Raw genomic sequence first — 14,782 nt, 5'->3', positions numbered from 1 at the left:
TCTCTGATAATGAATGTTGTGATTGAGTCATTGAAGATAATAAACCTTTGCCAGCTAAAAAGAGCTATTGATCCTTCAAATACACAGTTGATGACACTAAAAAAATCGATTGTTCTGGTACATTGATTTTGAATTGGTCTGACTCACTGATCTTCAATCTTGGTTTTCAATTGGTCGTCTTTTTCAATTGGTTGGAGTAATATTGATTCAAGTCATCCAGTTATTCATATTCAATACTTGATTCTAATTGAATGATGGAATCGCTGAGCCAAGAGGATCTTTTGTGAGCAAACTTGAGAAAACAAAATCCAGAGACCCTTCAGTGCGACTGGACATTACTGTCACAGCTTGTTTCACTGGTAAGTAAGGCTTTCACTAGCTGTGATAGGGAGGGGGTGGTGGGGCTACCAAGGGGGGGTGGTGGGGATACCGGGATCCTTGTTTTAAGTGCTATTCATACCGAGCAAACTTGAGAAAACAAAATCCAGAGACCTTTCAGTGCGGCTGGACAATACTGTCACAGCTTGTGTCACTGGTAAGTAATGCTTTCACTAGCTGTGAAAGGGAGGGGGCGGTGGGGATACCGGGATCCTTTTTTTTTTGATTCATACATTTAGTTTTTTTACACCGGTATTTTTTACACAGTTGAAGTAAAATGGAAACATTGGTAAAATTCAAAGATACACCACCTTTGAATCCTACTTACACCAAATGTGAATGACTCAGTCACTGTCAGGATTTAAACACTCTCCCAAATGGAATAATGTATTTTTTTGCCATAATTAATTGGCATTTATATGACAATCATTAATCATCCCGAAGAAATAAAAAATAATTCCAATTAGTGTTCAATCCTAAAAGTGAATGTGAAATTCTCCCACCTGATCAAATACCCCTTCATAAAGGCTCACGCAGATGTGTTCACGCAATTAGTTGAGATCCGGTGGACCAGCGCAGAAGTTTGAATCAAGCTTCTTGTGTCAGAGGTCTATACTTGCCTTTTGAAAGCTGTTATACCGTCTGAAAAATTGATACACTGCGTCGCCGTCAGCGCAGATGTTTTATTGGCGTTCGACCTCACTAAACCGACTCGTATAGTACTCATCAGATTTTTGTAAATCAATTAGCAAGAAGAAGATGAACTTCACACTGATTTTAGTTACAAATCCTTTCATCTTCGGCTTATCACTTTTCGTACTGGGTTTAGAGCAAAAGTTTCAGACTATAACTCATCATCAATCTCAACCTGAGTTATTGGAAGGGTCAACAAGTCTTGCGACAAAAGGGCCTTTTTCTGATCCAAACGGTATTAATGACCATTGCAGTTCATCATCGGAATTAAGACAAAGACCATATTTAGAATTTTTTACCACTAGCCATTCAATCTCAATTTTTTCCAAAAATTCTCGAATAACAAAACTGGCTCAAAAGATTGTAGAGCTGACAAAATCTCTTGTACCATCTTTGGAGTCATGGGAGATTTTCTTTGAAAGGAATGAACTTTTGGTGACCGATTGTCTTGAGCTTGCTGAAAAAGCTTTGCAATCCAATAATGATTTTAATGAAAGTGAGAGACTCTGGGTCGTCGGAATCGTGGCGGCACTCTCTTTACCAGACCATCTCAAAGGAACCATCTCTGAAAGGTCTATTGGTTTTTATCATTGGAGTCCACAGGTCTTCCTCGAGATCCAAGCCACACAAAGTGAGTTTCTTGTAATCAATTGGTCATATACACGGAAAATGTTGACGTTTGATCTTTTTAAAAAATCTTTTGAGTCTAGGATATGAGCCATTTATGACAGCCAAATTTATGTCAATCTGGCTTGATGGAAAACCACTTCCAAGGGATAATGAAGGTGAGTGAGTATATGTTAACACGATGGCGAACCGAGTTTGATTTGTATTGAATATCTACAGAGTTGAATGAGGGTCTGAAAAGGGCCGAATTATTTGGGAAATTAATGAAAGGAAGTTCTCAAAAAATTCCAGCAAAAATCATACACATTCAACTTTTAAAACTCGAGCTTCCTACAAACCAGTCAGAGATCGAAAAGATGATAAACCACTTTAGATCTAATTTTAAAAATGGTACAGTCTTGGATCGGAATGTGTTTGTTCTAGGTTCATTATTTCAACATTTATTGGAACATTCATCTCAAATCCGTGCAACAATTCAACAACACATTCAAGATTACGATTTCTTTAAGGATATCAATAGACCTTATGCACAGAAAGATCTTTTGGATGTTTTAAAAAATCCTGCAAGCCCAAAGTCTATACTAAATTTCTCTGAAATTTTAAGACAGGTTGTAATGGGAATGAACTTGAATAAAATTCATTCTATTGAGTTCATTGTTTATACTATCTTGGACATCTTTGCAAAAGGGGAATCGGTTTATGAAAAAGAACAGATTCAACTATCACATAAAGTCTTGCTAGCTTTTTGTTTCATGGTACCATCTGCGGAAGAATATCTCATTGACCATTTTATTGAAAAAGAAGCTAATGTCCCAGAGTACCTGACTCATGTGTGGGTGGAATATGAACAAATAAAGTGTTCCTCAAGAGGTTTGATTTCTGATTACTCATGCCTTTTTTTTATCAGAAGTGAGCACAGAATTTCTTCTTAGTTTAAAGATTTATTTGAATTATATGCCAGCCACTGATCATGATAAATAATCTTTTCCTAATCATCAGATCCAAGTTATCTTAAAGATGCAAGATGTCAACTATCAGCACAAAACATGCTTCAATCCAAATCTGATCTTGTAAAAGAGATGGGTTCATTTTTAAAACTTTTGCCAAGAAGTTCAGGAAGAGAGATCTACTTAGATAATCAACTTCATCAATCAATTTACAAAGAATATGATAAGGTTGAAAGTACTTTACAAAAGGTTCTTGGAACTGCTCATATGGTTGAAGCACATTTGGAAATGTGTTTTGAGTTTCTTTTCCATTTGACAGAACACAAGGAGATATGGAAAGAGATCCTCTTGAATAGGATTCATGACAAACTTGAGTTTAGAGAGGTAATGGTGTCTGGAGCAAGGAAGCTACTTACCACAAACCGTGAATCTTGGAAGCAGACACCCAAGAGCTATCATGTAAACAAGGACATCCTCCATGCTTTTGTGAGGAGAATACTATTTGTAAGTTTCTAATTTGTCTTCAGGTGATTGACATCTACTGATCAAATATAACCACTCTCTAATACATCAGTACTGTAATCAGCTCTGGGAGGAAACCACTCCATGGAATGGCCATCCTTCTCATCTTATAAAAAATCCAAGATGGCTGAACCAAGACAAACCAATCACAATCAACCTGTTTGGTCAGAATTTCTTACTACAAGAAGTGAACACGAGTTCTGGAAAAAAAGGAACCTAAGGGTGCTTGAAGATGAGGCAAGTGCACCCATTTTAGTGGGCAGCAAGAAACATTCAAAATTAGTAATAGAATAGATATGTGTTGTGATGTGCTTATCAAAAATTCACAATACCCATGCTCTGCCACATTTCAATCTTCATCACTCCTGTCTTATTTAGCTATTTTATACTCCTTCTCAATGCTAACAACATCCAAAATGACAAAATTGGATAAAGTATTGATGTTACCAGGTTAATTGTTCAACTCTATGTCTCTTTTTGCATTAAATGACTGTAATTTAATTTATCAGGTATCTACAGCCAAACCTGTGTCAATTTCATAGCTGCACATGAGCTGCATAACCTGTGTTGATTGATTCAAAAAATACCTGATCCTGAACATATTTACTGCCAAATATGATGTCTGAATTGCATAAGAATTTAGAATTCTATACAAAATTCTTCCACCCAAAATATGAAATCATGCAGGTTTGAGCATATTTTTATATACCAGCTGTAGTCATGTTTGAAGGTGTCTGTCTAATTGCCTTATGGTTTGGTATATAAATAAGCTTCCCCTATCTGACAAAATGGGCTTAGAGGTTCCATGGAGCAGCCATACATGCCTGAGCATAATATCAGCCAGCTTTCATGGTTTGACTACATGATTGAAATGAGACATCTTGGTTAACCTATTGATGACTGTGAATAGGCTGTTGAAGTGACAACATAAAGAAGAAGGCCTTCTCAAAAGCTTACACCCCAATTCAGGACTGAGTCCTTATCAATCAACACTGTGAAATATAACAACACAATCTCAATGGGCCTTGAAACTACTCCAACAGTAAACTACTCAGACAGTGCATGTACCATGTACAATTGTAAACTTTAGAGTGCCAGAGACTGCGCACAGAATATGTGCACACCCTTGTTTTTCCCTTAGGCTCGTGCCCACCATATGAGTGCAGTGTGCAGCACAATTCCAACTGATCACTGTATGAGCTCACCTCTGCCCAAAACCAGTCCATTCTTGCTGGTATTGCCCATCCTAGCAATCAAATCTTCATAATCTTTTTTTGAAACTATAAAATGACATACGCTCAGGTTCTGATAGTTGCATTATTTCAGCAAAACAATGATAATCAACAAAAAACTGCAAAACACACCACAACCCAAGAGTTCTGAATGGAAATTCACCATGATCCTTTTCTAAAGACATGGCATGTATCCAAATTGATGTTTGCAGAAGCAGTCATAGGGAAAGATATTCAAACTAACTCATAATTATAATATACACACTATCTGAGGCTCAATTTATGAACATGGTGGAGGTGCTAAAGATGAGATGAAGATGAGAAGAGCAATACATCAGTTTGATCAAGTACACAGTCAGCATAGATGCCTCAGATTGAAAAATCCAAGGTATCATCGGACTGAAAACCTTGGACAAGATCTGTCCAAGGGTTTATATCCGACAAGGCTTCAGATTTTTCAATTTGAGGCATCTATGTTGGTGGTGGTACCTTAGGAAGAATGAACTTGCAAAAGGTGGGATAGATCCATAAAAGCAGATTTCTATCAGGAAATAGTTGGCCAGTATCTTCTTGTCAGCCCTGGATACATATGTATGTACCCAAAGACTAACTTGTAACATAGATAACCACCTTTAGACAACTAATTACATGTACATAAACCCTACAAAACATATGTAACTTGTAATAAACCGTATATACAACCTAATTACATATACATATACATTTAAAATCATATGTAATATGTAATAAAACACTAATAACACCTCATAACTCAGTGTCAAGAGTTAAAAATGCTTATACTACATAAATTACATAACAGGTATATGTAATTATGTAGTATTAATAATAATCATAACTAACAGTAATAATTAAACCCTAAACCACTGCAGTGATATAAACAAATATCACTACAGTTAGGTCTGGAGAGGAGAGTATATAAACTCCTCCTCTCTCAGCCTTCAGAGAGGGATCCCCAAGCTTTTTATTACACATCACTTTTAAAGAACATCTTTAAAGTAATATAGAAGTTCATAATCAAGGGTCTTATAAATTAAGACTAGTGATTTACTTCTCTACTTTAAACAGTTCCTGACTAAAAGTAAGTAATACACCCTTCAACTATTCTCTGGATCCTCTACTTTCCCCAAGTAGATTATTTACTAGGTTAGTGACCTTCAACAACTCACAGGGTAGTGGCCTATATATAAGTACTTAGGTTGGTGACCATAAGAACAACCCAAGGTTGGTGACCATAAGAACAACCAGTGTAGTGATCTAGACCTCACTCTTCATTCTGTCACTAGAGGTTTGAAGGAAAACCTTGGATCCAGTTTTCAGTTATAATTAATTATAATTATATTTAAAATCTCCTTCTAAGGAGTCATTTAACTGTAGTCTGTCTGGATTTATCCAAACAGACCAGTCTTCTCTCCCCCCTTTCTTTTCTTTCTTAAATTTCCAATTGTAATTACTTTATAGTTGAAATATAAAAGATAATTATTGAAAATTACAAACCTTTCATAGCCATCTAGTGAGCCTTGAGTCCTCAACTGAGTACCCAACCCTCACACTTCTTAAGCGCTTGGAATTAATCAAAAAGGGAATGTCATCAAAAAGACAAAGTGTGATTGTATCTTCATCTTGCTTGAGCCATTCCGAACCCCTTTTACGTGGGTTGAAGTTTTCATTTTGAGAGATTCCTTTCCAGCAACCATGGTATATCTTGGATGCAAATTTGTGAGGCATCAATATTTTTTATTCCAAAACGAGTACTAGCAAGATTAAATCTTGTGACTTACATTTACAAGTCTTTTGATAAATCCATGAAGCTCTGATCTTGGTAAGTGAAATTTTTCAGGTTGTTCTTTCCAAATATCCAGATCTCGTTTGATAACACTTATTGCACTATTCATGATAGTCTCTTGAAATTCCTGAACTTGATCTATTCTTTCCAGGAGCAATACACTCCAATCTGCTTTGTATTCTTTCAAGTAGAAAAGAAACTCAAAGGCCATCTCTTGAACTGGTTCAACTGAAGGTGTGTCAAATGTTGATTTCAGTATATGCACCAGTTTCTCATATTGATATGATATTTGTTTGTCTAGAGTATCATCCAACACATGGTCTCTTCCTGTAACTCGTGGAAGACGTTTCAGGAAGTCTCCCATCTCCTGTATGTGCTGTGATTTTGACTGTTGCATATTGATAGCTGATAATTGCCGTCTTGCATCTTGAAGATAGCTTGGATCTGGTAATTTTGCTCAAACTAAGTTTCATTTCATATTTGGTACATGCAAAAAATGACCTACTTTGTATTAATAGCAGATCAGAAAAGTCGCCAAGTCCAGCTTTGGACACCTTCAAATTTACACCACATGTAAACCATGTCTTTGCTAGGAAGTAAGGAACATTGGCATCTTTTTCAATGTATCTTAACTTGAAATAATATTCTGCAGATGGATTAATGAAGCACATAGAAACCAAAATTTGATATATGTGGTTAAGCTTGTTGGTTTCCACAATTGCAGCTTCTTCCAGTTTCTTTGTCAGGATGTCAACAGTTTCAAGCAATAATTCTGATGAAGTTGTTCCTTTTGCACAAGCCAAGATTTGATCACCAAGATGGGGTTCAATGATATTGAAGTTCTTTGCCTCTTGTAGAAATATTGATAGTTCCAATTGGGCAGCGGGTCTATTTATATCCCTAAAAAATGAATGATCTTGAAGATACTTCACTACCACTTGTTTGAATTGTGGTGAGTGATGTAGTAGATGGATAAATAAACTATTAATACCTGTCTCCCCATCCAGAAAATTAATTTCCTTGAGGGAACCTTGAAAGTACTTGACCAAAGCCACAAATTCTTCTTCTGATACAGGGAGTTGAACCTTCAATAGTGCCCTTGGGATAAGAATATTGTTTGCAAGTGTTCCATGAAGTTCTTCACCAAATATATGTGCTCTTGTCAGGCACTCTTTCAAATCTTTTGAATGCATCACTGAATCAGTCTCACAGTTATCTTTTTGAGAGTGAGAATTCCTCTTACCAGTATGAACTTCTTTACTGGATATATTGTCCAACCAAACTGACATGAAGTGTTTTGTCATGAGTGGTTCAAATTCTGAGCGCACCATCCAACTTCAGAATATCAGTGATTTTGGATTTTCTTTTCAAAGTTGCCACACTTGAATTTCACTCACCTCTACTTGCCTCTACCTCAATCCAGACTTGAGCACTCCAATCATGAAAGCTGAATTTTCTATGGGATGTGATTCCATCAACATTCGGTGGTTGGTACTTGAGGATTGCTGCCAATATTCCCACAGCCCAAAGTCTCTCTCCTTCACTACACTTGTTTGACGATTTCAAGGCATCTTCAGCAAGCCACATAATACTAGTAACAAGATCCTCATTTCGCTGTAGCCACATACTCCATGGCTCCCACCCGGGTCCCAAGGTGTTTATCAAACTAAGCACCTCGAAAGCCAGTTGCTTAATCTTTTCACCTTCAGCTTGAAGGTGGACTGATTTTGTTGTCCTAAAAAAGTCTGCAAATGGGGTTGACTTCAAAATAAATGATGGAGCAGAATGTTTGAATATATCATCCCTAGGGCTGTCCCAACTCAACACAGGCGGCTGAGGTCGAAAGCTGTATATGTTTACCAGGTCCTGTCCGTATAGGGGATGATTTTCCAACCCCAAGGTGCTTTGTGGGTGCTCCATACCGAGAACAGGGACTAGTAAAGGTAAGGACATCCCAAACATCCTCAATCGAATCTTCATTGTGCTTGTTTTGCGACTTTTGTTTGAATGCTTGGCTGAAGCCAAACCCATGAAAGTGATTCAGTTGCCAGAGATATGAAAAGGGCTGAAGAATCGCGAGTCGAAGGATATACAATTGGGATTCACTTTTTCTTGTATCATGTAGAGCAAAATATTAGGAGAAACCCAAAGATGGAAAGGTATGGTCGCTGGGATCACTCATGATATGTATGATTCACATACCGGATCACTTCACCCTTGTGACTACCGCAGGCTGGGCGCCACCACTTTTTGTCACAAAATAGCGCTCGCATACGTAGCAAGTTACAGAAGAATAAGTCGCAGCTTCTCTTATGGGCTTTCAAGCACATCGAGAATCTGATCAGACGGCTACGGCAGCACATAGTTCCTACGACAGGTCTGAGTGGGACAGAGACGTGCTGGGAACCTTAGAATGCGGCCTTACAAGTTGATTGTTTCTGTTTTCACCTTTCTTTTCATTCCCTCTTGTTCACTCTGCCATTAGCTTCTCCGCCATAAAATTGACGCAGCCAAAGTCCAGATTGGAAGGCTGATCCATATACAAGAAAAATGATTTCAAAGATAATACTCAACATTTGTTTTTCTAAACAAACTTTATGAACAAACTCAAAGTACTATAGGACAAGATCAACATCTATTTAGTTTTAGCGTTGTCACAACAAGCCCAATAGAACAACATGAGAACAAATGAGATGAAAGATAGTAAATGAGTGAGTCAGAAAGAATTGAAAGATTGATGACTGATTGCATCAAATGCTTTGAAAGAAAGATGACTTTGAAATGACTTTGAGAAAGAGCACATCTGCACCTGAACCCAATCAGCTCGACTACTTGATATTGGAATTGGTGTTGATAGTTTATAAACAAGAGCCTCATCAAATATAGAAGTGCAAGAAACAGAAAGCCAACTGTTGGTAGCCTTTTTCTTTGCCAATATCACTCGCACGTTTACTTTCATTTTGGGTCAAGAATATTGTGATTGATCTAGACTCGGTCAATCATGGCTGCTCGTCCAGGCCCTACGCCGATCCACCTCACTTTAATGCCAGTTAGTTGTTCTACTGTCTCCACATAAGCTCGGCACTCAGCCGGAAGCTCTTCAAACGTCTTACAGTTCTTGATCGGCTGTTTCCATCCAGGTAGGGTCACGTAACGTACCTTTACCTTTTCCAACACGTCCAAATCGGCTAAAAAGAAAAAAAACACTTCAATCAGTTTGATATCTTCCATCAATCATAAGTCATCAACTTTTCACCTGGAAAATAATCCATCTCCTGCCCATTCAATTCGTAAGCCACACCAATCTTTAATTCCTCCAAGTCATCCAAGACATCTAATTTAGTCAAGTTCCAAGAAGTATACCCATTGACCAAACGTGAATGATTAAGGACTACTACATCTAGCCAACCGCAACGTCTTCGACGACCTGTCGTTGTACCCCATTCGGCTCCTACTTCTTGCAAATGTTCACCAAGCGTACCAGTGAGTTCAGTAGGGAAAGGTCCGGCGCCAACCCTGGTAGTGTAGGCTTTCACTACACCATAGATATTGCCGATAGATTGAGGTGGGAGACCAAGACCGGTAAGTACACCACCGATAGACGCGGATGATGAGGTTACGTAAGGATATGTTCCAAAGTCAAGATCCAGCATAAGAGCGTTGGCGCCTTCGACCAAGATTCTCTTTTGACCAGTACTAAGGGCTCGATGAATATATTGAACTCCATCTACAACATGAGGTTTCAAACGAGTAGCATATTCGGCATAGCGTGATAATTCAGCTTCAATGTTGTATTCGAAATGACCATATCTTTTGAATCGACCTTCGACTAATGTACGAAATCGACTTGAGAAATGCTCAAAGTCTCCGATCAAATGATGTACTCGGAGACCTGATCTAGAAGCTTTTGAAGAATAAGCTGGTCCGATACCCTTCTTGGTGGTACCGATTGATGAACCACCTAGTTCAATTTCTTTAAGACCATCAACGATTTGATGAAAATCGAAAACAAGGTGAGCTCGATCCGAAATCAAGACTCGATCGGCACATTTGAGACCTGAGAAGTGCGAAAGATTGATACAAAAGAATGATTATCAAACACGTCACTAGACTTTGTGGTTCTCATGGTCTTACTAACCTTTGGATTCTAATGCGGCTAGTTCTTCAAAGAAGCTGGGTACATGCATCACCACACCTGAACCAAGGAGACCAATACAATTTGGATTGACAAGGCCTAGAAGCGAACGCGTTGTCAAACAAAAATGAGTCAAAAAGGTTGACACGTTACTTTAGTTGATAAAAGGAGTCCATCAAGAACTTACCACTAGGCAAAAGATGAAAATCAAATGTCGTCTTTCCTCCTTTCCCATCCACACCTTGTCCAACTGGCATATCTGCTACAATCGTATGACCTGCATTATTACCACCTGCACTCCTGTAAAGTATCATAACCGAGCATAATTATTGTCAAAATTCTCGATCCAACAAAGAAATTTCGGTCATGACTGATGATCAGGAAAAGGTTGTATTTTTTTACCTAGCGCATACATCGACTTGAGCAGATAGAATATCGCATAGTTTTCCTTTTCCTTCGTCTCCCCTGTATTATAAAAAATTTATCAGCACTGAAATCAAGGCTTTTAACATTGATGAAAAACCTTGAGAAAAACCCGTACCATTGTGATCCGAGAATAACATCTACTTTCCTACGATCGGCGCTCATCCTGGATGAAATTTGAAGTGGTTTGTAAGATCTCGTATCGAGAATGTGGTAGGTGAAGTCTTGGGTTCAAACGAACTGGAGTGGAAATGTTTGAATGAGTGGCTAAATTATTCTTTACCCCTCTGCTCCGGCTAAGACCGGTACTGACCAAATACAGAGTTCGCGTCACTCTGGTACGGTCTGTACATCTCAATATAAGGCTCAGCACTCGACATAAGCGTACTTTATCAACTTGGTACAGTCTATCCAGTTATCTTCGTGTAGAAAGACCTGCTTCAAGCTTTTCTTGACAAATTAGATATAAATGATACCCAGGTTTGAGGTTTGGTTGATCCATGGTGGTCTGGGAAAATGGATTGAGGTAATCTGAAGAGATTTTGTGTAATGAAGTTTCAGCAACGAGTTACAAGGTGGGCAAATGGCACAAGCTTGGATGAAAAAATCCAGCATATGTGTTCATAGTCTATAAGCCCATTTTCACATATTGGCCCAAGTATTTGCTATCTATCTCAAACACTTTATTGAAATACCTGGTATATATCATCTGGTTCTCTGGGCGAAAATTCGAGCAGCATCCTTTGGACAAACTGATGTCTTTTGTTGTCCTTCAATATGTACTTTTCCTGTTGGCAATCGACCTATGTTTTGGTGGTCCTTTTCTTGTGTGACACTGAGAATGTGTTGAAAAATGTCTTCACTTCTGAAAATGATAGGTTTGATTGGATGCATATTCACATATGCGCACATATAGGTAATTCAAACTTTGCAAAATGCAACTATAGAATGTCATTTCAGACACTATACAAAGGTCATCACTTCATTAGCTGAAGTCATAAAACATGTTGACATGAAGAGCTCATTGCATTTTTTGGAAACCACACTTGGTTTCTTGAATACACGAGCAATGAGGAGGTCGAGGCAGATACTTAAAAAGAGGTTGTATGTACTATATGCTACTAGAAACATATTTACAATGGCTTCTTCACCTTTGAATCATACTTGTAATTCAGCCTTATTAGCAGACTCTACAAAACTCTTGTAAGGTTGTAATGCAGGTTCGACCCAATCTGTTAAAGCGTAAGGAAGACGACAAACAAGCCATGAATATCTAGCTACTAAACATGAACTAAAAGATAAAAAAACTCACCACGAAGAAAGCTATCGACTTGTTCAGGTGCTCGTCCAACAAAAGTTTTAGGATCTAATAATTGATCTAATTTAGAATGAACTGATGCAAAATAATCATCACGTTTGATTCGTTCAATTAAATCATTCTCTCCTCCATCAACTTTAACGACTTTTCCAGCTTCATGACTAAGTACTCTAATCTTCTCATGACAAATTTGTCTATCTCCACCTAACTTTACCATTTCCATGATAATGTTCTCGGTGGCCATAAAAGGTAATTCGGCATTGATATGTCGACGAATGATGGCAGGATAAACTACTAAGCCTTCGCTTACGTTTTGAAGGATTGTTAAGACTATATCAGTGGTAAGGAAAGCTTCTGGAATTGTGACTCTTCTGTTCGCTGAATCGTCCAAAGTTCGCTCAAACCATTGTACCGAGGCTGTCATCAATGCGTTTTGCTAATTTGGTATTCATAACAGTCGTCAGGTTGTATATATAGATGTTCCAAAACGCAAAGCATGGAAGGTTCGAGTCTCGCTAACATACCTGTAGAGTCATCAAGTGACGAGCCAATGAGCAGATACGCTCGCATCGCATAGGATTCCTCTTGTAAGCCATTGCACTACTTCCAATTTGTCCAGCTTCAAAAGGCTCTTCAACCTCCTTCAAATTAGCCAATAGACGAATATCTGTAGCAATCTTATGAGCTGTAGCTCCAAATGATCCTAAAGGCGATAAACAATCGATATCGATCTTTCTAGTATAAGTTTGACCTGAAACAGGATATGCGAATTTGAAACCAGACATCTTAGTGACCAATTGATCAAGTTTTTCAACCTTTTCATGATCTCCTTCAAAGAGTGCAAGAAAAGAAGCTTGGGTTCCAGTAGTGCCTTTGACACCTCGAAATCCGATATCTTCATTAGCGCGGACCATGTTTCGTAAATCCATGAGTAATTCTTGGATCCAGAGTGTGGCTCTCTTTCCAACGGTAGTAAGTTGAGCAGGTTGATAATGAGTCCATCCTAAAGTAGGTAAATCTCGATGTTGATTGGCAAATTTAGAGAGTCGAGATATGACGAGAGCCAGTTTGGGGATAAGGATCTCGAATCCTCTGCGTAAGAAGATCAAGTCCGCGTTATCGGTTACGTAGCACGATGTTGCACCTAGATGGATGATCGGTGCAGCTTTTGGGCAGATCTGTGGAATCAATTCACGAGAAGCTTAGTGAGTTACAAATCGCAAAAAACCGATTGTGTAGAGAAATCACTCACCAATCCAAAGACATGCACATGAGCCATTACATCGTGTCTTCGCTTACGCTCCTCGACTGCAGCCATCTCCATTTGCTTATGATCAAGAGTCTAAAATCACAATTATCAATGTCAAATTCGAAACTGGTGAACTCAACAAGACACAAAACATGAACGCACTAGATTGGCTGTCATTTCTTCAATAGCCTCATCTGAAATTGGAATTCCTAATTCTTTCTCTGCTTGAGCAAGCGATAACCAAAGTTGTCTCCATGTTCCGAACCTAGTTTGGCTCGAGAATAACTTTGACATTTCTAAAAACAAAGATAATCATCCAATGAGCTGAGTTCTTGATCTAGAAAGGCTTTGGAGGGAAATTTATACCTGCTGAGGCATATCTGGATGATAGCGGGGTTTGGTAAGTTTCTAAGGAGCTAGTTGAAGGCATGATGAATTGATTTTGGATGAGTATTTTTGTTCAAGGATCAATGCTGATTGACTTTTGGTGTTGTTAAATGAAATTTGGTTTTAACTTTTTCGCCACCTTCGGGAGATGTCATCGGACGGTCCCGGATCATTTCGGAACCGAGCCGAGCCGGTCAAACTTGGCGCAGCGGACAAACTTCAGAGGACGAGGTAAATTCCCACTTTGTCTTTCAACAACACTCAAGAGCGATGATGAGGTCCACCTATCTCACCTCTTCAGTCTTTCGGTCGGTTCATTCGAGGAGATTGATGCTTTCTGGTCTGAATCCCAGCACAAGACCTTCACCATCACTCATTGAAAATACCCGAGCATTCCGCCCAACCAATCGCCTCTATTCCAAATCTCAAGATGGAGATTCGTCTACAGCAGATAGCCAACCTATGAGTGATGAAGAAAAAAAGCTGTTCATTAAGCTAAAGCAACGGTTTTCGGATGGAAAGATCGCAGTTCAAGACGTTTCCGGTGTGTTCCAAATCTTGGCTTCCTCAGCCTTCTTCACTTCCGTTATGTACTTGAATGTGGTCTCCATTTGGTTGGCTTTGTGACTTGTGTTAATTGGTTTGTTATTCTTGGCCGGATGGTGATTATCAAGGCGGATGTGGCCAGTTTTTTGCCATTCAAGTTACCCATCCTGATTTTGCTGGCCTATCAACTCTCAAGCAACATAGACTGATTAATCAGACTCTTTCGGATGAAATCAAATCATTACATGGCCTTCAGGTGCATTCCCAATCCTTTTTATTGCTCTTCTCAATGGATTTCGGATCTCTGATTTTTGATTTTGTGATTGTATGGGTATAGATCAAAACCAGCGCCTCATGAATTCATGTCCATATGCTTCGTCATCTAGACCCCTTTGTTCTCCATATTCCATGTAAGCCCTGGTCCCCAATACTTCACTCCACATCGGCTTAATCCCATCTGAACAAATAGGATCAGTGAACAGGATGGACAACACCAAACCTTTCTCTGCTTCGGGTTGTCA

At 38.7% G+C, this 14,782-nt stretch overlaps 5 protein-coding genes across 5 annotated transcripts; 2 read left to right on the top strand and 3 right to left on the bottom strand.

The window, feature by feature from the left end:
• Positions 1-1,137: 1,137 nt before the first annotated feature.
• On the top strand, positions 1,138-3,387 carry MELLADRAFT_104810 (uncharacterized protein; the record flags this gene model as incomplete). Its single annotated transcript, XM_007408233.1, has 6 exons — positions 1,138-1,702; positions 1,782-1,856; positions 1,918-2,530; positions 2,606-2,607; positions 2,698-3,149; positions 3,220-3,387. The coding sequence occupies 6 exons, from the start codon at positions 1,138-1,140 to the stop codon at positions 3,385-3,387; spliced, it is 1,875 nt and encodes a 624-aa protein (XP_007408295.1).
• Positions 3,388-6,180: 2,793 nt separating this feature from the next.
• Positions 6,181-8,533, bottom strand: MELLADRAFT_61705 (uncharacterized protein; the record flags this gene model as incomplete). Its single annotated transcript, XM_007407961.1, has 5 exons — positions 6,181-6,647; positions 6,709-7,485; positions 7,601-8,049; positions 8,126-8,314; positions 8,406-8,533. 5 exons carry the CDS (start codon positions 8,531-8,533, stop codon positions 6,181-6,183), a joined length of 2,010 nt encoding a protein of 669 aa, XP_007408023.1.
• Positions 8,534-8,727: 194 nt separating this feature from the next.
• On the bottom strand, positions 8,728-10,989 carry MELLADRAFT_47725 (uncharacterized protein; the record flags this gene model as incomplete). Its single annotated transcript, XM_007407960.1, has 6 exons — positions 8,728-9,391; positions 9,460-10,260; positions 10,342-10,437; positions 10,526-10,638; positions 10,741-10,803; positions 10,880-10,989. 6 exons carry the CDS (start codon positions 10,924-10,926, stop codon positions 9,189-9,191), a joined length of 1,323 nt encoding a protein of 440 aa, XP_007408022.1.
• An 861-nt stretch (positions 10,990-11,850) lies between these two features.
• MELLADRAFT_115953 (uncharacterized protein) lies at positions 11,851-13,787 on the bottom strand (the record flags this gene model as incomplete). Its single annotated transcript, XM_007407959.1, has 6 exons — positions 11,851-11,993; positions 12,074-12,515; positions 12,604-13,257; positions 13,332-13,421; positions 13,491-13,624; positions 13,695-13,787. The coding sequence occupies 6 exons, from the start codon at positions 13,756-13,758 to the stop codon at positions 11,920-11,922; spliced, it is 1,458 nt and encodes a 485-aa protein (XP_007408021.1).
• Positions 13,788-14,156: 369 nt separating this feature from the next.
• Positions 14,157-14,532, top strand: MELLADRAFT_31380 (uncharacterized protein; the record flags this gene model as incomplete). Its single annotated transcript, XM_007408234.1, has 2 exons — positions 14,157-14,259; positions 14,390-14,532. Coding segments are annotated over 2 exons (246 nt in total), but the record flags the coding sequence as incomplete, so codon positions are not given.
• Positions 14,533-14,782: the final 250 nt, after the last annotated feature.

The sequence above is a fragment of the Melampsora larici-populina genome, assembly GCF_000204055.1.
Source record: "Melampsora larici-populina 98AG31 unplaced genomic scaffold MELLAscaffold_11, whole genome shotgun sequence".
NCBI lineage: Eukaryota > Fungi > Basidiomycota > Pucciniomycetes > Pucciniales > Melampsoraceae > Melampsora > Melampsora laricis-populina.
The sequence above is the reverse complement of the archived record's forward strand: the minus strand, read 5'-3'. Positions and strand labels throughout refer to the sequence as shown.